The 23,979-nt window shown below is 52.8% G+C and overlaps 1 protein-coding gene across 2 annotated transcripts in view; it reads right to left on the bottom strand.

Moving 5' to 3' along the window:
* DSCAML1 (DS cell adhesion molecule like 1) overlaps positions 1-23,979 on the bottom strand; it is a 378,285-nt gene that overhangs the window by 59,481 nt on the left and 294,825 nt on the right. For both annotated transcript variants that reach the window (XM_030918019.1, XM_030918020.1), the window contains exons 9-11: positions 18,322-18,600; positions 17,788-17,907; positions 16,697-16,873 (exon numbers count right to left, since the gene is read on the bottom strand). In XM_030918019.1, the coding sequence (XP_030773879.1) occupies positions 16,697-16,873; positions 17,788-17,907; positions 18,322-18,600 (576 nt within the window). The remainder of the gene's footprint in view (positions 1-16,696; positions 16,874-17,787; positions 17,908-18,321; positions 18,601-23,979) is intronic.

A 23,979-nucleotide genomic window follows, 5' to 3' on the forward strand; every position in this document is an offset into this window, starting at 1 on the left:
GTATTTTTAGTAGAGATGGGGTTTCACCATATTGGTCAGGCTGGTCTTGAACTCCTGACCTCAGGTGATTCATCCGCCTCAGCCTCCCAAAGTGCTGGTATTACAGGCATGAGCAACTGCGCCCGGCTGTCATTAAGTTTTATATTGACTACCTGTTAATATTTTAGATGTATGGAGTTAAATGGAATATACTATTATAATTAATCTCACCTGTTTCTTTTTTTTATTTTTTTGAACATATGACAAAGAAATGATTTTAAATTACATATTATTTGGCTTATGTTATGGTTCTACTGAATGGCATTGGTATAGATCAGTGACACAGACCCTTCCTTTGGCAAATGGGGAAACTGAGGTGATACAAGGAAGCAATTTGCCCAAGGTCATGTTGCTGGTAAGCAGAAGAGCATCTCAAAAGAGGATGGGTTGCAGAGGGCAGTACTGAACACACAGCAATGCTACAAAAGGTGGGCGGCCCGGCATCGCTGGGAATGCGATTTCTCAGCTCTCTAGGACTCATAATTACAAGCTCAGGTTACCTGTTCCTAACATTAACCAAGAAATATCAGGTCTTGTTCTGGGGACCCTATTTGATGAAGGACATTGATAGGCTGGAGTGTGACCAGGAAGATGGGCTGACTTGAAAGCATGCTGAGAACTGGGAATTAGTAACCCAGGGAGCAAGGGAGAGACACAGCAAAGGGGGGAAGGGAAGACCTCCTACTTGGCCTAAGAAGAAATGTTCTAGTATTTTCTGCTGTTTGGGAAAAGGGCCACAGTGGGAAGCAGTAAACTCCCTGCACTGGAATTAGACAACCTGTGGCCTCACAGTCAATTAAGGCCTGGATCTGGGCCCCTTGTCTTTGGGCCCTTGGGGATGCCCAGGTCTTAGAAGAGGGAAGGATGGTCTGGGAATGTGGCTCACTGTCTGGTCAAGTGATTCTCTGAATCAGAGTACTCGAGTCCTTGCAGATGGGGGCTTTCAGCCCCTTGTGCTGGGTAAGAGGCAGGGAATCTTCTTCCCCTCTTCCTCTGCCAACTAACCAGAACAGAGAACTCTGCCACTGTGCCCCTCCATCAGGCCCTGCACCCAGCCTCCAAGGACCACGGTGTCCTCCTGTGCCCACAAATAGGAGCTTTGGCCCTCTTGGCTGCTGTACTGCTGGGCTTAACAAGGCAGCCCCTTAATAGGGGGAAGTCCAGGGCATAGGTGCCTGCCTCATCGGTCCTTCACCTTCTTCCACCTCTCCCTTACTTCTTGCTCTGGACTACAAGGTCTTTCTGCTCCACTGCGTTGCAGTAATAAACAAGATCAAACCTTCTTTATATGGAGACCAGCTGTACCCCACAGGGCTTTCTGGGTAAAGGCAGCCACCATGAATTCCCTGGGGAAATGGTCATATGCAGTCACCAGGAGTACAAATCCTGACACGCATAGACACAGACAAACACACACACAGGGGCAGTGTCAGAAACACACCTCAACAGACAGTCACAAACATAGTCACCCTCACAGCCCATGCTCTGACACCCTTACCATAAGCCTACGCACGGCACCACACACACATACCCTGATGCAATGATCAATTGCACGTCAGTACCCTGATGTGCTTGTTTAACACACGTCTCCCCACACTGCTGCAGTCCGTAAGTGCACACGCTCTCTCCACACACATACTTTTATAGTTCCCTTTTATTGGGCGCTTACCATGTCCTGGCAGGATTCTAAGTACTTTGCATGAATGTACTCATCTGAGGTAGGCACTGTTATTATGCCCTGGCTCCAAAGCCTGTGTCTTGATGTATTTCTTGACAAAGCTTCGTGGCCTCCCATGTGCCCGGGTTCCCCTGACAAAGCAGGTCCTGAGCTGGATGCCTCTGCCTTTTGGCTTATCATTCAGTGGTTCCTCCCAACAGCAACCATGAAAGTAGGTCGTATCATCTCCACTTTTCAAATGAGGAAACTGAGGCTTTCAGAAAGTGGTCCTTCCACCTCTAAGGGGGCTGACCACCTCTAGCCACCCATTTGTCTGCCACCCTTGCACACAGTCCCTGGCTTTTGGAAATGGAATTTGGCTGTCACCAAAAAGCTATGGCCTCTGCGGCGGGGCAACTGCAGCAGGTACCCCTGGGGCAGGCAGTGGGGACTGCTACTTGAGGGGTGCAGGTGGGAGAGCCGGGGTGGGGAGGGGACTGTATGCACAGGGCTGGGTCCTGCATGACAAATGCTAATGACAGTCACAAAAGCACCTCACTGCTCTGTAGGGCACAGGAGGCTTTAATGAAATACAACTTCTCTGCTTTCCTGCAATCTAATTCAATTAACTGCCAGGGAAATCTGATTTCTCTTTACAAACAGGGGTGCAGGGGAGACTTTCTGGGGAGACTTTCTGGGGACTGGGGAGAAGGGAAGGGCTAGGGCTAGGCACAGCGGTGTGGGTGAGCTCCTTCTCAGTCCACAACTCCTTCCTACACAACAGCTTTAGGTGGGGCAGGGTCTTCTCTCCGAGACCCTGGGGAAGTGAAGACCCTGGTGTGAAGCTGGCCCATTTCATTCAAGCCCCGGTTACAGTCCCAGTGCCTGGCACAGTGCCTGGCACTGTGATGATCAAATGGCGGCAAACTCCGGTGGAGGCCAAAGAGGCTTCCTGAGGACTTCCAGGGCCCTTCCCTGACACCCCACATTGCATGCAGGCCTCTCCCGTGGTGCATCCCCTGCATGGCACGTGTCCTCCGGCAGCCTCCTTCCCTCCTTGTGTCTGACTGTGAGACTCTCCAGGGCAGAAGCATCTCTATTCCAGGACTTGGCTCGTATTTGTGGAAAGGAGAGCTTTACTGGGTGCCTTTGCCGTCCTCCTCCAGTGCCCCAGGGCAACCTGCCCCAGTCCACACTTAGGCTCACTCAGGGAAGCAGGGAGCTCTGCTGGGCCACTGGGGTTTAGGAAGCTGCCTTATAACCATGCAGAAACTCCAGATTTCCTTCTGCTAGTTCCGATGGGTGGGCACCCATTGGAGAGGAGGCACCATGGAGAGGAGAAAGGCACCACAGCCGAAGAGGAATCACCCCCTCCCCTTGCTCCAGGGCCCTTTCAGGGCAGCAAGCCGAGGGGGGAGGAAATCAATTTCAGAAACAAGACAGTTGTCAGAATCTGATGTAACCGGTTCCCGTCTGTGAAATTACTCGCAGGCCGGCTCCTGTCACCCCTGAGGTCCTGCTCAGACCAGCTGCTATTTACATTTTAATTTGATGTGAGAGGCTGATAGATTTTTAAAACACCACGAGACAGCTCTGCTGCCTCACTCACTCCCGGCATCCACACACTTTCTGACCAACCCCCAGGCGTGGAGGTAAAGTTCTAGGGGTCCTCAGACCCTGCCACGGGGATTGCAAACTCTGCTTCTACTTGGCCCCTACTTAGCTCCCCCAGATCCCCCCTTCCACTGGGGTCCCACTTAATAATAAACTGGGGCAGGCCCGCTCCTTGCAGTTTACAAAGCAGTGCTGCATCCTTTGCCTCCAGCTTCATTCTTACTAAGGAGGTGGCCTGGGTCTATTATCCCCTACAGAACCAGTGAGGTAATGGAAACCCAGAGAGGTTCAGTGACTTGTGTAAGGTCACACAGCTGGTGAGTGGCAAGAAGGAGACTGAGCCCCAAGTCCTCTGACAACTGGTCAGCACCTTTCTTTTGGTTTATCCTAGCCTTCTCCTGTGTAGGCTTTTCTTTCCCACATGGAGAGATTCTGGGGAGAGTGAAAGCAAGTGGGGGATTCTGAAAGAGGCTGAACACTGGAGGAGGGCTGGGCTGACAGGGTCAGGAGGCCAGTCTAGGGCAGGCTGGGGCTGGAGGCAGGAGCTGGGGAGAACGGTGAGTCTGGCCTTCCCTGTCTTTGTCTCCTGGCCTCTTTTTCTCTGGTGGTTGGAGCTCAGCTGGTGTTTCTGACAAGTCCCCAAGTCACCAGGGAGTGAAGATTCAGTTATGAATACCCAAAGGAGAGGAGCAAGCAGTGCGTGTGGGAAGGAGGATGTTGAAGGAACGGGATGAGAATGCCACGGGCTGTTGGGAGAGGCTGCTAAAATGCAACAGAAGCATGGAACATTGAACTCCAAAAGGAAGCCTGGGCACATCTTCACCCCATTCATGGGTATGACTACGATAAGAATCATCACAGTCTGTTTACTGAGAGCTTACTATGTGCCAGGTACTGTTCTGAGTTCTGTTACCTGCATTAACTCATGGAATCCTCACACAACCCTATTTTTATTTCCACTTTACAGATGGGGAACTGAGGCTGAGATAAGTAAATTGCCCCTTGTCACATGGCTAGTAAGTGGCAGAGTCAGGCCATGGCCGAGGTCATTTGTAGTCTCATCCACGATGTGAGAAAGAATGTGAATGTTGGCCAGGCATGATGGCTCACGCCTGTAATCCCAGCACTTTGGGAGGCGAGGCAGGTGGATCGCTTGAGGTCAGGGGTTTGAGACCAGCCACGGCCAACATGGTGAAACCCTGTCTCTACTAAAAATACAAAAATTAGCTGGGCGTGGTGCCGTGTGCCTGGAATCCCAGCTCCTCGGGAGGCTGAGGTGGGAGGATCGCTTGCACCCAGGAAGTGGAGGCTGCAGTGAGCTGAGATTGTACCACTGCACTCCAGCCTGTACAACAGAGTGAGACTCTGTCTCAATAAAAACAAAAAACAAAAAACTCCATGAATGTCAGAGAAGGCCAGTAGACATCGAAGTAGAATCAGGGGCCCGAGAATGGGGGTGCCAAGTCGAGCTTCTCTGAAGAGAAATGCACGTGAATTTGGGGGAAAGAAGATTGGTCTGGGAACCAGGGGACCAAGGGGTTAGGCTAGTCTGCGATTCCAGGTGGGTGGTCTTGGGGAGGGTCTTGAGGAGGTTCTCAAGCCTGGCTACACCTGAGAATCATCTTGGAAGTTTTTAAAAAATATTACACAGATCCCACTCCACCCCCCAGGCTCTGACTTAATTGTTCCATGGTGGGCCTGGGCACCTGCATTCCCCATCCTTACCCCGAGGTAGTTCTCACGTGGTTTGGAGAAGAACCCCAGGGCTGGATGAGCCCTCCTCTACCTCCTATGACAGCAGCTGCCTCTGGCAGGACAATCCCAGAGGCAACAGGATTGGAAGAAGGGCAGCGAGCTTAGCGTGTTCTTCATCAGGAAGGGACTTGACTTTGTCGGGAAGTCCTTCTGAAAGTCTGACTGAAATCTCTCCGGGACTCTCATAGAGCTTTTCACCAAAAAGGATGCTTTGGGGATGATGAAAGGCCTTCTCGGATGTCCTCTTTGCCTTCTGGGAGAGGCTTTTCCAAAGGACAGCAGGTGCCCTGAAGCCTCTCGAGGGCTCTGTGAATCCACCTTGTCAGGGAGCAGGGAGCCCGTGTGTTCAGAGGCTCTCGTCTCCTTTTGTTTCTGAAAGGATTACATGCACCCCGAGAGGTGAGGGGGCCCCTCCTTTTCCCCAACCCACCCCACTCCCCTTCTACCCCCAAAGCCTTGTGTCGCTGCTCCTTGTTAACAAGCTCCCGACAAGAGCTGCAGCGCTGTTTGGCGGTGTGAGATAAGCTGCCACAAAGGGGCATTGTTGGCGCGCGGGGTGGTCGGCGGCGGGGCGGGTAGGAGCAGCACTTTGCTCAGCCTTCGACAGCAGCGGCATCTCCAGGCCTCCCCTGGGAAAGGCTGGGGGTGGAGTGGGGAGGGGGTGCCTTCTGGTGCCTGCTTTGTTTTTCCCTTCTTAAAGAGCCAGGGCCATGGCGTTGTTAATTTGATTGTACCCACTTCGGCTTCTTGTCTCCCCTGATTAGCCAAGCTCCACCTGAAGCATGAGATTAATTCAGATTGGATGGAAGCAATCAGCCTCAGTGCCGAGAGCCAGTGGGGAGGTGCCGGGGGAGCTGGGGCCCATGGGACCCTGGCTGTCCACTGCTCCACTACACAGGGAGCAGAACACAGGGAGCAGAACTGGCCCAAACAGTGTGTGTGCAAGGGGTAGGGGCGAGAGTCACAGAGAATGATTGGGGACTTGGACTGCAGAGCTGTTTCTGCTGCACTGGGGGTCCAGTTGAGGCCCTCAAACTTGTCAGGCCTTACTTTGTCCAGCTTTAAAATGGAGTCAGTCACCTCTTCTCTTGGCTCCTTGCTAGAGAGTAGAAGCGCAGGACGGGGAGTGTTCTCAAATGAAGATGGGGACCCAGTTCTCCCCCTTCCTCTGGTCCTCTTTTTTTTTTTTTTTTTTTTTTTCTGAGACAGTCTTGCTCTGTCACCAGGCTGGATTGCAGTGGCATGATCTCGGCTCACTGTAACCTTCACCTTCCGGGTTCAAGTGATTCTCCTGCCTCAGCCTCCTTAGTAGCTGGGACTACAGGGGCACACCACCACGCCCAGCTAATTTTTTGTATTTTAGTAGAGATGGGGTTTCACCATGTTGGCCAGGATGGTCTTGATCTCCTGACCTTGTGATCTGTCCACCTTGGCCTCCCAAAGTGCTGGGATTATAGGCGTGAGCCACCGCGCCAGACCTGGTCCTCTACTTCTTATTTATTTTTTTTGAGACAGGATCTCACTCTGTCACCCAGGCTGGAGTGCAGTGGCATGATGATGGCTCACTGCAGGCTCAATCTCCCAGGTCCAAGCGATCCTCCTGCCTCAGCCTCCTCAGTAGCTGGGACTGTAGGTGTGTGCCACCGTGCCTGGTTAATTTTTGTATTTTTGGCTGATTGTCCAGGCTAGTCTTGAACTCCTGGGCTCAAGCAATTCTCCCTCCTCTGCCTCCCAGAATGGTGGGATTACAGGTGTGAGCCACTGTGCCTGGCCTGGTCCTCTACTTTCCTGAGAATGTTGGAAAAATGATAGTAATAATAATGGCTAACATTTATTGAAAGCTTATGTGTATGTACCATGGATAATGCTCTACATGAATTATCTCATTAACCCTCCCTTCTCCAAACATAGCCCTAAGATGTGGGTAGTATTTTTTATTTCCATTTTAGACATGAGAGAAATGACTCTGAACATCAGAATCCTTTCAGAAACAGAAGGACATGCCATCTTCCTTTGATCACTTGGAAGGTACTTCCGGGTCATTGCTGTGAACACCCTAGAGCTGTAAAGGGCCTGAAGTAAATATTTTAGGCTTTGTGGGCCATAGGTCTCCATTGCAAGGACTCAACTCTGCTGTTGTACCTGTAAGCAGCCACAGACAACACAACATAAAGAATGGGTGTGGCTGGTTTCCAGTTACATAGACCACTGGCCAGATCTGAGACCCGGTTTACTGAACCCTGCCCTGAGATTCTGAGCACAGGAGTGTTGGGCTTTTAGACTTGACCTAGAGAGATTTTTTTTTGGCTAGGAGACTGTTTTTCCTTCAGACAGTGGCAGTTGTAGGATACGGGGAAGGAGAGCATGTCGGTTTCCAGATGCTGGAAAGCATGGAGTTATCAATAACAGATCACTGGCTGGGCATGGGATTGTTGTGGGTTGAACTGTGTCCCCAAAAAGATATGTTGAAGTCCTCACCCCCGCTACTTGTGAACGGGAGCTTACTTGGAAATAAGGTCTTTGCAGATGCAATCAAGATGTAAGTTAAGATGAGGTCATACCAGAGTAAGGCGAGCCCTTAATCCAACATGACTGATGTCCTCATAAGAGAAGAGATCCACACAGAGGGAAGAGGATGTGAAGCCACAGGAAGAGAAGGCCAGGTGGTGATGGAGGCAGAGATTAGAGTGATGTGTCTACCGTGCAAGGAACATCGAGGACTGCTGGCAACCACCAGAAGAGGCAAAGAAGCCTCCTTACCTTTCAAGAGCACATGGGCCTGCTGACACCTTGGTGTCAGAGTCCCAGCCTCCCAGAACTGTGACAGAATAAGTTCCTGTTGTTTCAGGCCATGCAGCTTGTGGTACTTTGTGACAGCAGCCACTGGAAGCTAATGCAGGGATCCAGTGTGTGATGAGACCTTCTCAGTGCAGAGTGCCTGGGGATGGTAGCCAAGCCTCTGCCCCATGGAGCTGCGACAGGGTAGGGGGGCTTCCTAGGTACCAGGCTGTATGGGCTTCACATTCTCTGCTCTATGGGGAGTACACCCCCGTTATGCTCCCAGCCCCAAAGGCCCCAGCTGGCGATAGGCAGGTAGGTGCAGGAGTGTGCAAAGACCATGCCCGTCTTGCCCCCGATGGGCATGGGAGGATTCCCGAGCACCTGGCTCAAGCTCTTGCTGTGAAATGGATGAACAGTGCCAGGGCTGGATGCGAGCAAACACAGACAGGAGAAGATGCTCTTTAGAATCGAATTCTGCTATGTCTCAAGTCCCTGTGGACTTGAGAGGCCCAGAGGACTAGGCAGGGAGGGGTGGGTGGGGGCTCAGGCTTCTAGGTGAATCTGCACCCAGCTCCCAGTCTCATTGCTTTCTGGCTCAGGACAGGACACCTGCCAGTCACACAAGTCATGAGTCACTTTAGCAGGGTGGGAGCCTTAGGCTTGTCTGGTGTAGCACACGGCTCTAGGGAGGATCCTGGCAGTGTCAGCCAGCGTCTGGCTGCTCAGGGCACCCCGTGTCACCTCCACTTTGACACGGTCACAGTGAACATGTCACCCCTCCATTCCCATGTACTCCATTTCTATTGGTGGGGCCATCATCCTCATCTCTCAGCCTGGAGCCCTCATCAAGGCCTGGTGTTTGTTCCTTCAGAGTGACTCTTAGTTCCATTTTTCTCCATTCCATGCTGAAGATCTTAATATCATTCCTGTCATCTAGTGCATCATGTCCAGACTTCAGAGCCACACTTCCCATTCCTCTAGTCTCCAGCAGCCACCCTCTGGTCAGAGGTGCGCCTCACTGCCTGCCCGGGCTTCCTGCCCCCAGGATCTTTGCTCATGTTCCTCCTTCCACCCGGATGCCTCCTTTCTTCCTTTGCCCTTCCAAACCCAACTCAAGCCCATCCCTCCGGGAAGCTCCATCTGACCACATCTGTCCACCTCGGGTTTTTCCTTCTATAACCTCACATCACGCTTCTAGTGCCGAACATTTTAGCACGTGATCTTGTCTTGTTTCCTGGAGGTCAGTTCCAGCTTCCTAATGAGTCTGTACTTTCCTGGAGGGCAGGGATGGTGCTTCAATCTCGCCTTTCTCTCTGTCAGTCTTTGTCACCAGGCTGGACACCTGAGGGCTGCTCAGGAAGCACCTGGTTAGTGCTTGGCTGATCCAACAATTTATCATGGCCTCACCATTCAGAGGGGCTTCAGCTGTAACTGGGGGAGCAATTCTGGGCTGCCCACTTAGGGCAGGGTTTGGAGGCACTGCTAAGCCCTGTGCCTGCCTGCATTTTCTTATCTATTAAATTGAGCCACCTCATGATAACCTTGACTCTCTTTTGTCTCGGAGCGTTTGCTGGCACCTTCACCTTGACTGACATGTAGGATGCAAACAGTTTTGTGATTAATCTGGTCTCGCCCTTTATGACACCTTGGAGCTCAGATTCATCTGGAAACTCTTCAGTGCTGTGGTCATGGGGACTGCAGGGATGACAGTGAAGTGGTGGTGATGTGCTTTTTGCCACCACTGGCTAAGGGCTCTAAGAAGGAGGTAAGAGCCCAGATGAGATCCTTAGGGACAAGCACTTTTAAATTGGAACCAGAGGATGCATGGGCAGGTTCATCCCTCCTATCCCTTTAATAAAACCTCCTTGCTTGTCAGGGGACCAGGGCGAGGATGGAGATTGTTCCACATGGAGACTGTTCTATTCGACCTTGAAACTTTTGTACAAACGTCCGCTTTGGGGTTAGGTTTGGGATGTTATGTGATTGTTCCAATGATACTGCTGGCATTGGGAGGTCAGTAAGATCTCCCACTTTTCGTTGGTTCAGGCTTATCTTCATCTTTCCTATAGCTCCCCAAAAAAGGCTACAGCTTCTGAATGCTGGGGCCTGGAACTGGCGACACATGCCCTTGAGTCTCCACTGGCACAACAGAACGCAACCCACTTGTTGAGCTCTAGTCATGCCTTAGTGGGCAAGGGAAAGGGACAGAAGGATGGTGACCCCTCTGAACAGAGGAGCAAACTGAGTCTCTGCGAGAAGGACTGTGTCCAGTTTACCCAGGGCATAGCGAGGAACCCTGGGACATGAACCAGGGTCAGAACCTTTCTGTCCCCTAAATGAACCATTTGTTTTGGTCTCCCTGGGCTCTGCAGAGGGTTGGGAGAGCCTGCAGCCGGCTCAGGGCTGCAGACTTCCTGGCGAGGGCTCAAGGAGGTTTGCTGACTCCTTGTTCCTCTGAAAATGGGGGCCACAGCGGGGAGCCTGGCCTGGTGAGAGGACGTGTCCAGCCTCTCTCCTCGCCTCTGTTTAATGAAGCAGGAGTCAAAGTGTTGTTCCTTATTCTGTGAAGTCTCAAAATCAGTGAGGCCAAAGAGCCAGCCGGATGATCATTGCCATGGAAATCATCACAATGACTCATTCTCTCTTCCTTCCCTCCCTCCCTTCAGCAGCGGTGGAGGTGGGGGTGGGCACTGGTCCCCAGGTCTCCAGAGGGGACTCCCTAGCTTGGCATAAGCCAGGGAGGGGCCCTTTCTGCTGCCTGGAGGCTGGGCAGGTGAGGCCGACTATGATTATTTCCTGGCTGGAGAGAGCAGGTGATGGTTCCCAAATCCCACAGCTGTGGCATGGCCAAGCACCAGGCCCAGGCCAGCATAACTCAGTGCCCAGGCCTCAGCCCTTGAGTGTTATCCTGCTTTCTCCCCCTGCTACTTTCAGATCCAGAGAGTCTATACCATCCACCCCTTGCCCAATCGGGGGACTCATAAGGGGAGAAGGGAAGAGCAGAGAGGGTGACCTCTGAGCCCAATGATTGGACTAGGCCTGTGGGCTGGAGGTCAGTCAGCCAGTCAGTCCCCAGTGCAGACTCCAGAGTGGGCAGAGGTCTGTGCTGAGCACGGTGCCAGGAGTGAGAGTTCCCACCCAGGGAGGGGAAGACCAGCCCCAACCCCCAAGGAGCTTCAGTCTGTGACAAGACAGGACCCACCACCAGGGAACACACAGGAATATCTTGGGCCAGTTGTTTGCCCTCTCTGGGGCCTCAGTTTGTTATCTGTGCTGACAGGGGCCTTGTGAGTATAGTGTGTGGACACCCAATCCATGTGCCCAGGCTCCATTACATGCTCTGCCAACAGCCGTCCCTCAGCTCTAGGGATCACGGCGGTGGCAGTGCCCATCCATGGCAGGACAGTCTGTGCAGGAGGCCTTGGGAGGTCTTGGAAGCAGGCTGGGGGCATGCAGGCAGGGAATTCCCTGGGTGCCTGGACTGTGATCTAGAAAGGGATTTGTGGGCTCTGAGCAGCCATTTCCTTGGGCTTATAGACTCCTTGCCCTATGGAAGGGGCGGGGCCCCAGTCCCCCAGGTCTCAGGGAGGTGCTGCTTCTGTTTGACAAGAAGGAGTTTCCTTTGGGCAAATTTGAAATGAGGACCATCTTGGATCACCAGACGCACTTTCCCAGAGTTTTGCATCCTGACCTCAGTCCCAGTGGCCAACCATGGTGGGCGACCTGGTCCACAGAGGCCCAAGGGCTTCCTTTGCTAGGTCTGCCCCCTCCATTTCTCAAGTCCCCATGAGAGTTTGGCCCCAAGCTCCCCTCTCCTGATGTTGTGGCTGTGCAGCTGGGTGTATGCTCGCTGAGGGCACTTGGACCTCACTTTAATTGGTCTGACATTTTGCTAAACAAATAAATCAAAACTCAAACCAAACAAAGAGCCCTTATGGATTTAATTGGCTATGGGCTTTGTCTAGAACCCAATCACTGGTGCCTTCACAGAGTGGAAGAGAGTCTGGGAGGTCCAACGAGACCTGTCTAATAAGGTCACCTGCTGGACAAGAGGATGGCCGAGTCCCGGGAGGGCACTGCCACGTGATGGCTGCCTCAAAACAAGCCAGCCTCCTTCTGCCTGGGACTAGGCAGCTTGGCTTTGTACCTGCCTCTCGTTGAAGAATTCTCTTTGAAGATGCTTTATTTTTTCCCCATGTGTCAGTTGAAGGGGGAATTACTTCCTCCTCCTTTTGGTCATTATCTCTCTTCCTTTTTTAAAAAATATATTTTAAAAGGGAGATAAAAGGCAGCTCTGTGGACATGGTATTTTATTCTGTTAATTACATTTATTTTCAACCAAGTTCTGGGAGGTGGTCTGGTGCCTTGAAAAGACTGCTCATGCTGCTAGAGTCATAGCTAGTCTGAGCTGGAAGGGAACTGGGGTCATCTAGTGACTAGATCTTAATTCAGGCCTCTCACTGTATGGATGAGGAAACAGGCCCAGAGAAAGGAAGGCACAGCTCACGGATGCAGAGCCAGTAGGTCTGAGCCAGGACTAGCACCCAGCCTTTTTACTCTGTCTGTGTTCCTTCTACCAAACCATCAGTCCATAGAAGTAAGTTCTGGCCTCAGCTGGGACTATACTTAACCCAGTCACCTTGATCTAATCTCTCACATTCTCTGAGAAGGAGCTATTGCCTACCAACTTCACAAGCAAGGTATGGGAACAACTTTGTAAAGTGCTGTACATGCAGGTGGCAATGCTGGACTGTATGCTCATGCACTCGTGAGTTCAACCTACACCAAGACCCAGGGAGGAGTGGGGACCACTTGGGCCTGGTTGGTTGCCATCAAAGATGTCCAAGGACTTGGAAAACCACTTGCCTGCTCTAATAAACCCTTAGCTCCCTGCGATCCTGAAAAGGGTTCTGCACAGCAGTTTTCCAAGAACTAGCTTGGGAATTCCGACTCCCATCCAGACCTCTGGATCCCTGGAACTCTTGTTTGGAGCTTAGTGTCAAGCGTCAACTCTACATAGATAGAAAACCTTTAGCTTTCTAAAACATTCTCCCCATCACTCTCTGCCAGACACCTTGAGTTCCCTCAACATAGGACATTCACAGGCCTTCCTGTCCGCACACCGTGCTGTTTCTGTATCCCTGGAAGGGCATGACCTCCATCCCTGCTGGCCCGTGTCCAAATCCTTCTCATCCTTCAAGCCCTAATTAGAGACTATTGCTTTTGTGAAGCTTTTCTTGACACCTGCTTCTTCACCCCCAGAGTTAAAATTGATGACTCTGTCTCAGATTCTTTTTGTATCACCTTGCTTGTAGCTTTTTAAGGCATTTATCATTTTGTGTATCATAGTTGTTTTGGGTGTCTATTTCCTCTTCAAGATTCTAAATTCTCTGAGAAAGGCAGCTCTGACTCATCATCAGGTTTCTAGCACCTAAAACTAATGACTGCTAATTATCGAATGTGTATTTTGTGCCAAATACTGTATTCATTCCTGTAAGTGCATGGTCTCATTTAGACCTCACCAATGCACAAAGTACTACACAGTAATTCCAAACTTACAGGGGAGGACATTAGGGCTGACAGATTGTTGTCCTGGACCTCGCAGCTATCTGGTGGCAGAGCTGGGCTTTGAACCCGGGGCTGTCTGGCTCTAAAGTCCGTGTTTTTAATCACCACGCTTTATTGATCTATTTAGTGAGTGCTCAGGGAGCACCATGGAGTGAGTGCTGAGTTATCTCTGGAAGCTGCAGGGATCAATGGTATAGACACTCCCCAATAGAAGCCAAACACAAACGTCCGATCCGACACTTGGAGGCTTTCTCTGCTGTTATGGTCCCTTTGATAGATTTATTTTCTTCCTTCTGCTTGGGCAAAGTGGGGATTAAGATCAGTTTGCTTTCTGAGAGTTCATAGAAGTGTGAGGTCTGGAAAGGTAAAGTTATTTTGGGTCAAAACTTTCCCGAGTGTGTTAGGGGCATTGAGGCAAACCTTGAAATTGGCTTTGCAAATGGTAGATCTTTCTGTGGCTGGCTCTGCAAGTGGGTGATGGTATGGGCGTTTGAGATGGACTGAGGGATGACGAGGAGTGGTTTCCCCTGCTGAGGGCATGGGTGACCGGGTCCTGAAGGTTCTACCTACCTGTGTCCTTTAAACTGAAATCAGAATGGGGGAGTGGGAGAATTGCTATCAGGTTGAGGAAAAGGAAAGGAGGGAAAGAAAAGAGTGGGCAAGGAGAGGCTGTGCAGGGCAGTAGCTGGGGCGGGTTACTTGGGACAGGCACCTGCGTCAAAGCAGCAGGAGGCAGAACAAGTGTTCCAAAGAAGGCCAGGCACGCCAGCGGCCCACCCAGTGCCCACTTCCACCCCCCCGACAGTGTTGCATTGTCCCGGGAGTGTCCTCTGGCAGCCAGATACAGCGCAGAATTATGCAGGCTGCTACACAAATACAGTCAGCCCCTCCAACTCCAGACAGGGGCCCTGACCCTGGCAGCCTCCATGACCGCTGCCCTGCAGCCTCCAATGTCCTCGGCCCTGCCTCTTCCCCTCCTGCTGGATTCTGGGTGGCATGAGGGCCTCTAGGATGGCTGGGGCAGGTCACTGGGGAGAGTGGCGCCAGAATGGGAAGGGTCATTTGTGACAGGAAGGGTGTGAGAAACGGAGGATGTATCAGAGGGAATGTGTGCGTGGTGAGGCTGGAGAGCAGCCCATCTGAGGGCCACGCAGGAGCCATGAGTGGGTGCTGAGAGGTGCTGTGGGTGATCGGAGGTGCCCTGAGTGGGATGACATGACCCCTAGATGTGGAGAGACAGCAGCTGTAAGAAAGGTGTGTCGACGGCCCTACCGGGAGAGAAGTGAGGGAGCCCACCAAGGCCTGCAGATGAGGACATGGGGGAGGAAAGGAAGGAGGAAGCCAGGTCCAGGTTCTGCCCAGCGGTGACTGGGATAGTAGGAAACTCCTGCCATTCCCTTGGGAAGACGGGGCCCCATAGGTGAGCCCCAGCGTGTGTCTGGTGCGTGAGGTTTTGTGCAGCATGTGTTCAGGAGGTGGCCCTGAATTTACCAAATATGCTCCTTCTGAACTTCTCAGAGCGCTTTGCAGCTGCTGCTGGGTTGCAAAGTGAGGATGGCATAGAAAAAGTCCAGGCCCGCCAGGGGAGGTGGTTCGCTCGGGAGCACAGGGCATCAGCGACCGCCTGAGGCACGCGGGGTCTCCTCACACACAGCCCAGCTCCTGACCACTGTGTCCTCTGGCACCCGCGACCCCTGCGTCTCCATGGAGCAACCACCTGTCACAGAGCTGGCAGCTCAGTGGAATCCCCCAACTTGAAGAAAAAGGCAAAGAACAACAACAGCGAAAAAGCATCTGAGTTTGGGAGATGAGGAGGGTTGCAGAGGTGCCTGCTCTTCCCCCGCCTTGCACAGCCAGAATTAGCCAAGCTCTCCCAAGCTCAGGGATGTAGATTGATTGCCTGGTTTTATTAAGGACAAAGTGCTTTTTGATAGTGTGAGGGAAGCGGCTCCCCAGGGCGGGGATTCCGGCTCAGAGCTCCCTGAGCATCGATCGCTGGGGCTTCCCTGTCTTGTGCTGAGCTGAACGCAGGCTTTGGCAAGTGATAAAGAAGCTATGATTCTTAAAGGTGGGCACTCTGGGGAGAGGCTGGGCAGACCACACGCGGGGCTCTGCCGTCAGCAGGCTTTCCCACCCACACCCTGGAGGGACTGCCGCTACGAATAACAAAGCTGGCCAAGCCATGAAATCTTTGCCGGGCACTTGACATACTGGTTGCTTCACTTACACCATCTGACTTGCTCTTGACATGAAACGTAACAGGTAAGGCCCTATTACAAGCCCTGCCCCCTGCCCATAGTGTAGATCAGGAAAATGAAGTAGCACAAGGCCAAGTATGCTCATCAAAGTCCCAAGGCATTAAGTCCTGGCTCCCAGATTCATACTTGGCCGGGTCAGACACTAACACTCAGGCCCTTATAGCCATGTCTTGACATGGGGCCAGATGGACATGGCCCTTCTGATGTGATTCCCAGGGACCCATTATATAGACCCCTGCAGTGTAAAGGAAGCTCACCCAGTAAGGATGTCTGTATGAGACTTCAGAACATCCTGGGATAGCAAATAAGCAGTGTAATTCTAAGGCCGTTGAGGCCTGCTCTGGGTGGGGGGATTTAGAAGCTGTGGGTACACCACCGAGTTGTAATGAGCTGCATTGGTCCTTGGGCTTTTCCAAAGCAGCTTCCTCTTTCCATGATCAGTTCCTGCAGAACTTACAGCAATTTTGTGAGATCAGTGGGCTGGGAAGAGAGCCCTCGCACAGGTGAGGAAACTGGAGCCCGGAGAGGGGAAGTGACTCTCCCAAGGTCACTCAACTCATCAGGCTGATCTGGAATTGGAACCCAGGTTTTCTGACCCATAGGCCCTTCTTCTACATTGGGTATATGCTATTTTCCTTTTTAAGCCACAAACAAGTTGTACACATGCAAGTGTATATTAACTAGCAAAAATAAATGGTTTGCTAGGAGTATTCAGATTGAATCGCCAATCTACAGACCAAAGTAAACAGGATGCCACATGATATTGCAGCAGAGCAAATCATGAGCTTATTATGACCAGGGTGGGGGTGAGTTGGGGCCTTTCAGGGTGAGGCCCCTGTTTTAGATGACAGTGCTTTTGAATACCCCAACTGAGGGTCCCAAGCCGCCCTCTGACTGGGAAGCCTTCCTTCCTTCCCTTTATAGATAAAACAGTGGAGACCAAGAGAGCAGGCAGGAAGAGTGCAGAGCCGGGGCTTGACTGTGATTTGGGGGTGCTGGGGGTCTGTGCGGGGGCAGGACTCACTCTTGACTGTGAGGAACATGGACTTGCTGATGTCGGTGCCTACGCCGTTGCTGGCCTGGCAGAGGTAGTAGCCGATGTCCTCTTCTAGGACGTGGCGGATCAGCAGCGAGCTGTTGGGCAGGATCTGGATGCGGCCAGTGAGGGGTACAGGGTGGTACTGCTGGGGGTTCCCGCTCCCTGGAAGGAGGCAGCTGTTAGGAGGGCTGGGTCTGTACTGGGGCATAAGCTGAGAGTGTCCCAGGAGTGGCCCTGACACCTTGCTCTTGCAGATCGAGGGCTGTTTTGTAGCAGAGCTGAACTTTGGCCATCCCCAAAGTGCTGAGGCCACACAGCTCCTGGCAGACAACAGGAAAGACTCCCCCCCTCCCAGAAGATGGGCCTTGCCCCAGCTCTGATTCAAGGAGACTGGGTTAGGAGCCTCAGCTCAATGCCCACTTTGACACTGGCATGGAGCTTCTTTGGGGTGAATTCCTTGGAGAGGAAGAAAGAGCCGTCCTTGGGCCAGTTGGCTGCAGGTGGAGAGAAGATTGAGTCTTTGAATGGCAGTTGTCTGGTCTTAGGCAACCAGGCCTGGGAGAGAGGCCAGCATCCTCCAAGGAGGCCTTGTGGGCACCCCCTGCCCCTCCATTCCCCAGTGTCAGTCACAAATACAGTTTAGGATTGGGCCTTACTCAGAAAGCAAAGGCATCCTTGGGATGCAATTGGGCTCCAAGAAGGACCCTGACCCCAGAAAAGGCTGACTGGTGAGAAGCAGGGGGCTTCCAGGTCTGGGGCCCCAGGGCAGGGTTGGGTAGGGAAAGCAGGTGTACACTGAGTTCTGGGGCGGAGGCGGGAGAGGAGAGGTCACGTCTTGGGGGACAAGAGGAAATAGGGAGTCAGCATGATGGCTGTTCCCGGTCCACAGACCCCCGGGGGTGGCTGAGGATGACTCCAGGTGAAGTGTGTAGCCTGGGGTCCGCTGGGGTGCAGACCCAAGGACTCCCACCCAGGGCTAGGAGTTGCCTACAGGGAACAGGTTCAAATTCCATCAGAGCATCCTCCTTTCCCCATCCCTGCCCTTCTTGGAGATTCTGGCTGGGCCAGGGGCTTACCCTTGGCATGCTTCCACATGACCTTGGGTGGGGGATAGCCGTCCACCGAGCAGTTGAGCACACCAGCTTTGCCGTAGATGCCGTCCTGGTTGTTGGGTTGCACCACAAATCGAGGGGGCACTGCAGAAAGAGGGAAGGTAGGGAAACAGACCATTTCAGTCTCTGATGGGTCTCCTAGGGCTTGGAGCACCTTCTGTTTGAGGTCAGCTCTGCCTGGGCCATTATAAAGTTGGAAGCAGGCAGCTTCTGAAACCCAAGATGCTGAGAGCTTTTGTCGAGTACTGGGTAGGGAGTTGGGAGTTCTGAGTTCCGATCCTGCCTTTGCCGCTGACTAACTGAGCAAGTGTCTCTCTGCTCAGGGCTTCGGTTTCCTGCCCTGGAAAATAAGAGGTTTAGGCTCCAAGATCATCTTGAAGGGTCCTGCTGGAGCCCACCTTCCATAAGCCTGTGATTGGAACTGGAAATCTAGAGACTGCAGTAGCAGCAGGCAGAGCTGGCTCCTCCCTCCCCCGAGGCTGGCCTGTCCCTGCTCACCACGCACGATGAGCTGGCGCTCCCGGCTCACGGTGGCGGCTGCATTGCTGGCGATGCATGTGTAGTTGCCGTTGTGCTTGAGGGAGACGCTAGAGATCTGCAGGGAGCTCATGAATTCCTTGCTCTCGATGGTCACGCCCGAGCCTGAGATGATCACCTGTCCGTCCTTCCTCCAGGTGATGCGGATGGGCATGTCCCCCGAGGACACCACACAGGGAATGTAGAGCAGCTGGCCGATGGAGGCCGGTGGGAACTCGAAGGGCTGGATCAGAGGGGGCACTGGGAAGGCAAGGGGGTGCTGCCGTCGGGACCCTGTGCGTCCTCGCCTGGCTGGCAACGCTGCCTTACCTGGGGCTCTGGGTTGGGCCTTGAACAGAGATCCCCTGGGGAACTGGGGCCTCGTTCTCCTATCCATGCAGGGTCTCCTAATGGGGCCTGGCTCCTGTCCCTCTGCCCGCCCAGGGTGGGACTCACTGTCTCTGTTCAGGGCCTTGGCTGGCCTGGATTCACTTGGACCTTCCCATGTGTCCTGGAATTTGATTCATGCCTGCTGACCTCTGCTCACCTTCCCCTCCAGCTTCCCTGCTGCTCCTTGGCACCCCTGTACCCAACTTCTCATCCCAGTGATGCAGCTCACAGCTTTCTGAGGGCCTGGGATACAGGCGAGGTGCCCGGTGGCAAGAGGGGAAGCATGGTGCTGGGACTGTCCCCCATGCATGTCCTATGGCTGCTCATCTGAAACCAGAGCACTGAACTCTGGGTCTCCCACAGGGTCCTCAGCCACCTCACCCCTCTCTATTGTCATCGAGTGTTAGGACAGGCGAGTGGAAGCTCACATCACTGTGCAGTTGCTTTATACACGTGATCTCACCGGATCCTCCTACCAATAATGTCCCCATTTTACAGATGAGAAAACTCAGGTTCAGAGCAGAAAAGAAATTGCCCTAGGTTGCCCTGGTCATAAGATATACCCATGGGATTTAAAACCTGGTCTGCTCTCCAAGTCCACGTCTCATCACCATGTGGCTTGGTTGCCTCTCTGAGAAAGCCCCAGACATGCCTAGACAAGAGGTAAGAGATCACTTTTTTTTTTTTTTTTTTTTTTTTTTGAGATAAGGTCTTGCTCTGTCACCCAGGTGGGAGTACGGTGGCATGAACACGGCTGACTGCAGCCTCAACCTCCTGGGCTCGAGTGATCCTCCCATCTCAGCCTCTCAAGTAGCTGGGAACGCAGGTACACACCACTGTGTCTGGCTAATTTTTATTTTTATTTTTTTTTAAAAGACAGGTGTCATTATGTTGACCAGGCTGGCCTCAAACTTCTGGTCTCAAGTGATCCTCCCACCTCAACATCCTAAAGTGCTGGGTTGACAGGCAAGAGCCACCACACCAGGTCCAGAGATCTTTTTGTCTTGTAGGTGAGCTTCCTCGGGTGGCAGGAAAGAGCAGAGAGGAAGCCCTGTCTTCTGCAGGACAACCAGTTGGTTAGACGCTTCTGGGCAAAGCACCATCCACCCAGCCTTCCTCCTGCTAGAAATGCAGCCTGCACCCCCCTGCCAACACTGCCTACGTCTCAGCCCCTTGGGGGCCTGTCTGGAGCCTGAGTCGATGTGAGATGGATCCTCCTTTCTCAGCTCTGGCTAGAGCATCAGCCATTATCTTTATGATAACTCAATTAGGCTGCAGCGACTTCCCCAGCAAGTGGGGGAGAAGAGAGTGAAGGGAGATAGACAATTAGCTTAACAAGGATGAGCACCCAATAGATGAGATCTCCTTTCTGCAGTTGAATAATTAAATTACAAGGCCGCACAGTCCTCTAGCTTTCTCCCAGGCACCAGCCCCACCCCTCCCTGGAAGCCTGCTACTCTCCACCCTGGGCCCATCCAGAGTGGCCACAGTGGGGGATGGGCTCTCGGGGGAAGGATGGATGGCATCAGATGCATGGCCCTCTGCCCTCAGGGCACCCCTGCACTTTCAGGGCTCAGAAGGGAGCTGCCTGCAGGGAGCAGCCAGGTGTAGACACAGAAAAACCCAGGCAGCCCTTTGGATCCTGGGAGAGTTCTTGATCAGGAGCTGTAGGTCCAGAGGAAGTGATATTTAGGAGGGATGTGGCCTCTGTGACCCTCAGTAGGGCCCTCAGCTGACACTTCCAATGTCATCTTCCACCTCGCGCTCACTCCAGCCTGTGCTCCCACCAGCACGCCGTGAATGCCACAACCCCACACCTCAGCCTGTCTGGGCGAGCACCACTGGGTGTCTGTCCTTCTCATCCCCCAGTACATGGGCTCCTCACCTACCAGCTGGCTTTGATCCACCTTATTCCAGATCCACCTGGAACCTAAATCCCAGCCAGCTTTTCCGGGGTTCTGGTCATGGCCCGGACCACCTCATCCCAGTCTCTGGCTGCCTCTTTTCCTGGATTAGGACTCTGCCCCCAGTGTTCTGAGTGGTTTATTGGGCCTTAGACATCTTCAGATAGATTTCTCTTGGGTCCTGACTCTAGCAATGGCCCAATGCCCATTCCTGAGACCTCCCCGAGATTTCTCTTGTTGGGCCTCTGCTGACCGCCCTCCTAGTCTGTGTGTGTGCCTAGGTCAGATCTAGGCCTCCCAGCTCCCTTGGGCTTTCTGATGGATTGTAGCAGAGACCCAGATGTGCTGCCCAGTTTGTTTCTTTAGGCCTAGAAGAACCAGTTCTGGCCAAGTCCTCCTGCCCACAAAGGCCTCCTGGGAAACTCCCCTGGGAAACTCCCCTTTATCCTTTCAGATCCTGCTCAAATGCTACCTCTTCTGTGAAGCCCACCTTCCTTCCACACAGCCCTGCAGACTTCGGTCCACACCTGGATTAGGGCACGTATCACATGGCCGTCAGGGTAACTGCATTGCCCCTCCCTGGGGTAACTCCCTGTAGAAGTGCTTATATAACTAGGACTTATTCATCCAGCAAATGGTAGGTGCCCAGTGAATGCTTGTCGGGTGAGGAAATGAACGAACATGTGTCTGAATATCATTTCCTAGGGTGACCTCAGAAGTTCACCTGCGAGGGGGCAGAGGGTGTGGCAGCACAGGCTGGGGGCTCAGCCAGAATAAGAAGGAGCTCTGTGCTGCTCCTCGAGATGCTTTGGGGTTCTGGAACTTTGGTCCCTTCGTCCCTCCTAGGGGCCAGGCCCTTGCTGTCACGGCACCAAACAAGCTGCTGTGATTTGAGAGCTCTGTGTACGCTTGAACATGAGCAAGGGGAGGGTGGAGGCAGTGACGAGGGGCTGGAGAACAGGATGTGTGGGCAAAGCAATGTGGGACAAGGTTCTGCAGAGCCGAGAGAAAGCTAAGGGGCTGTGGAGTCTGGAGGGCCAAGCCCAGGTACAGACGGCCAGAACACCACGTTTCCATCGAGGCCACAGCCAGTGGTTAGAGACAGTGAAATCAGGCGAGAAGGTTTAGTTCAGGCAAGGAGAAGACTGTCTCTCTCAGTAAGGAGGAATTTAGATAATGGAGCAAGTTACTAAGGCAGGTTAATTCATTAATTAACTAATTCATCTAATATTTATGAAATGCTGCTCTGTGAAGGCATTATGCTCCGTGTGGGCTGGGGAAAGTAGAAACACACTTCAGCTACAGAGAGAGCCTCGGGGAGCTTCTCATTTACTAGGGAAGGCAAGATACTTCCCCAAAGATGACTGGACAAGGACCGCCTGGATATGCAGATGTTGAGCTCAAGCAGAGGGCGATGTCATCCGGGGGGTGACTGCAGCTTCATGGAGGAGTAGAATTTGAGCTGAGAGTTAGAGGACACACATGCTTTCAAACAATAGATGAGATGAAGGAGACAGAGGAGGCTGAGCCAAGGGGCTGTCATTCCTTCTGGTCTTCTGAATAACATCAACAGCTTGGAGAGGCCACTGAAGAAGTAGCCAACATCCATCCTGGGAGTTAGACATGCAGCTGTGCTGGCCCCGTGCTCCCAGAGGGCTGTGGGGAGGCAGATGACCAGATGACCTCCCAGAGGCCCAAGGCAGGCTCCTCGCTCCCCTCCACCCCTGCTTCTGGGGGATGGGCAGGTGTGATGCATGGCTGGTGCTCCAGGCTAGTCACTCACATCCGGTCAATACACACACTGGGCAGCCTGAAGGGGGAAGAAAGCCCAGGGATCCTGGCTCCTCCACCAGCTCATTCAGTACTAGGAGTGCTGTGAGTGCGGTTTCCAAAGCAGAGAGTGGGGACTCCTCCATATATGTACATATGTACTCCTCCCCATATGTACAGGCTGTCCAAATGGGGCTGCCTTCTGACCTGTGAGTCAGTGGCGCCCTCTCCAGTGCTCAGGGCTAGTAGCCACATGTGTGCCTGGACATTTCCACCTCTGGGAAAGCCATCCTCCTGGAGGTGGGGTCTGACCACCTGCACCCCGGTTATGACCTGGGCCCTCTTTACTGTGGAGTCCAGCCTGTAGATCTGCCCCTGAGTCCCAGTGTGTCCCCTAGCAGGCAGCTGGATGTAGGGGGCATGAATGCCTCACAACCTGGGGCTTTCTCTCCAGAAGCCCTGCTCTGGCCACAGTCATCTTTAGCAAGGTGCTGCAATGGCGAGGAGGCAGAGGCCTGAGTGGCTGAGAAGACACAGTGGTCGAGGCAGGCCATTCAGTGTCCAGTCACCATAAAGCTTTTATGGCCACTTGTTTGGGAGTGCTGCACAGAGGAAGGCGTGCTGACCACCAGCCCAGTTCATAAACATTTTATGGTGTCTCTCATCATCTCTCTCTGAGATGGAGCCTTTTATTTACTGCATCTGCTAGCAGAGTGCGCGCCGTGGGAAGTCGGGGCTTCTCTGCCCTTGCAGCATGGAGATGGGGCACTAGCCATGCCTGGAACCCAAAACGCCCAGTTCTGGACTCTGCTACCCATTCAAGTGACTGTGGGCAAGGCACCTCCTTATCAGCATCCTGTCTTACCTCAGTTTTCTCATCTGCAAAATGGAGCGGTTGGACCAACTAATCTCTAAAGTCAGACACTGATTTTCTAGTTAAAACAAGTCCCATATTTTAGGAATAACGATAACTGACTTAAGTTTTTTACACAACCCTCTCTTCTCAGGAAGCCCTTCCCGGATCACCTTACTGGACTTTGCAAACCTCCCTCTCCTTGGCACTCTCAGCCTCTCTCCTGTTTGACAGGAGAAATCTCTGGGGTATTTGCCGTAGGATCCCTTTCCTCACTAAAATGTAAACTCCCTGATGGCAGGGATTTTTGTCTATTTTGAGCATAGCTGTATTCATAGAACCTAAAATAGTGCCTGGAATCTAGTGGAGGCACAGTAGATGTCACTGAATGAATGACATTCGTGGTCATTATCCTCATCACCACTACCATCGTCACGAGCCCTGTCTGTCCCACGGGAGACTGCTTGCTCCTTTGTTACTGGCTCCCTTGGCTGAGGAAATAAGGTTATTGGTAGCGGCTTCCTCGGTGTTCCTCCCCCAAATGGCATGCAGGCCATCTCCTCCTAGGGAGCATGTTGTGCCCCTTTCCTGTGGATCCCAGTGAGGTTCCTTCCAAACCTCCACCTTCACCAGTAGCAGGCACTTGGTCAGGTGGCTGACTCTCTCTTAAGCTTATGATCATAGAAACCCCTGACCCACTCGTAAGGGTGGGAGAGGGTCTCC

The sequence above is a fragment of the Rhinopithecus roxellana genome, chromosome 15, assembly GCF_007565055.1.
Source record: "Rhinopithecus roxellana isolate Shanxi Qingling chromosome 15, ASM756505v1, whole genome shotgun sequence".
In the NCBI taxonomy this organism is placed as follows: domain Eukaryota; kingdom Metazoa; phylum Chordata; class Mammalia; order Primates; family Cercopithecidae; genus Rhinopithecus; species Rhinopithecus roxellana.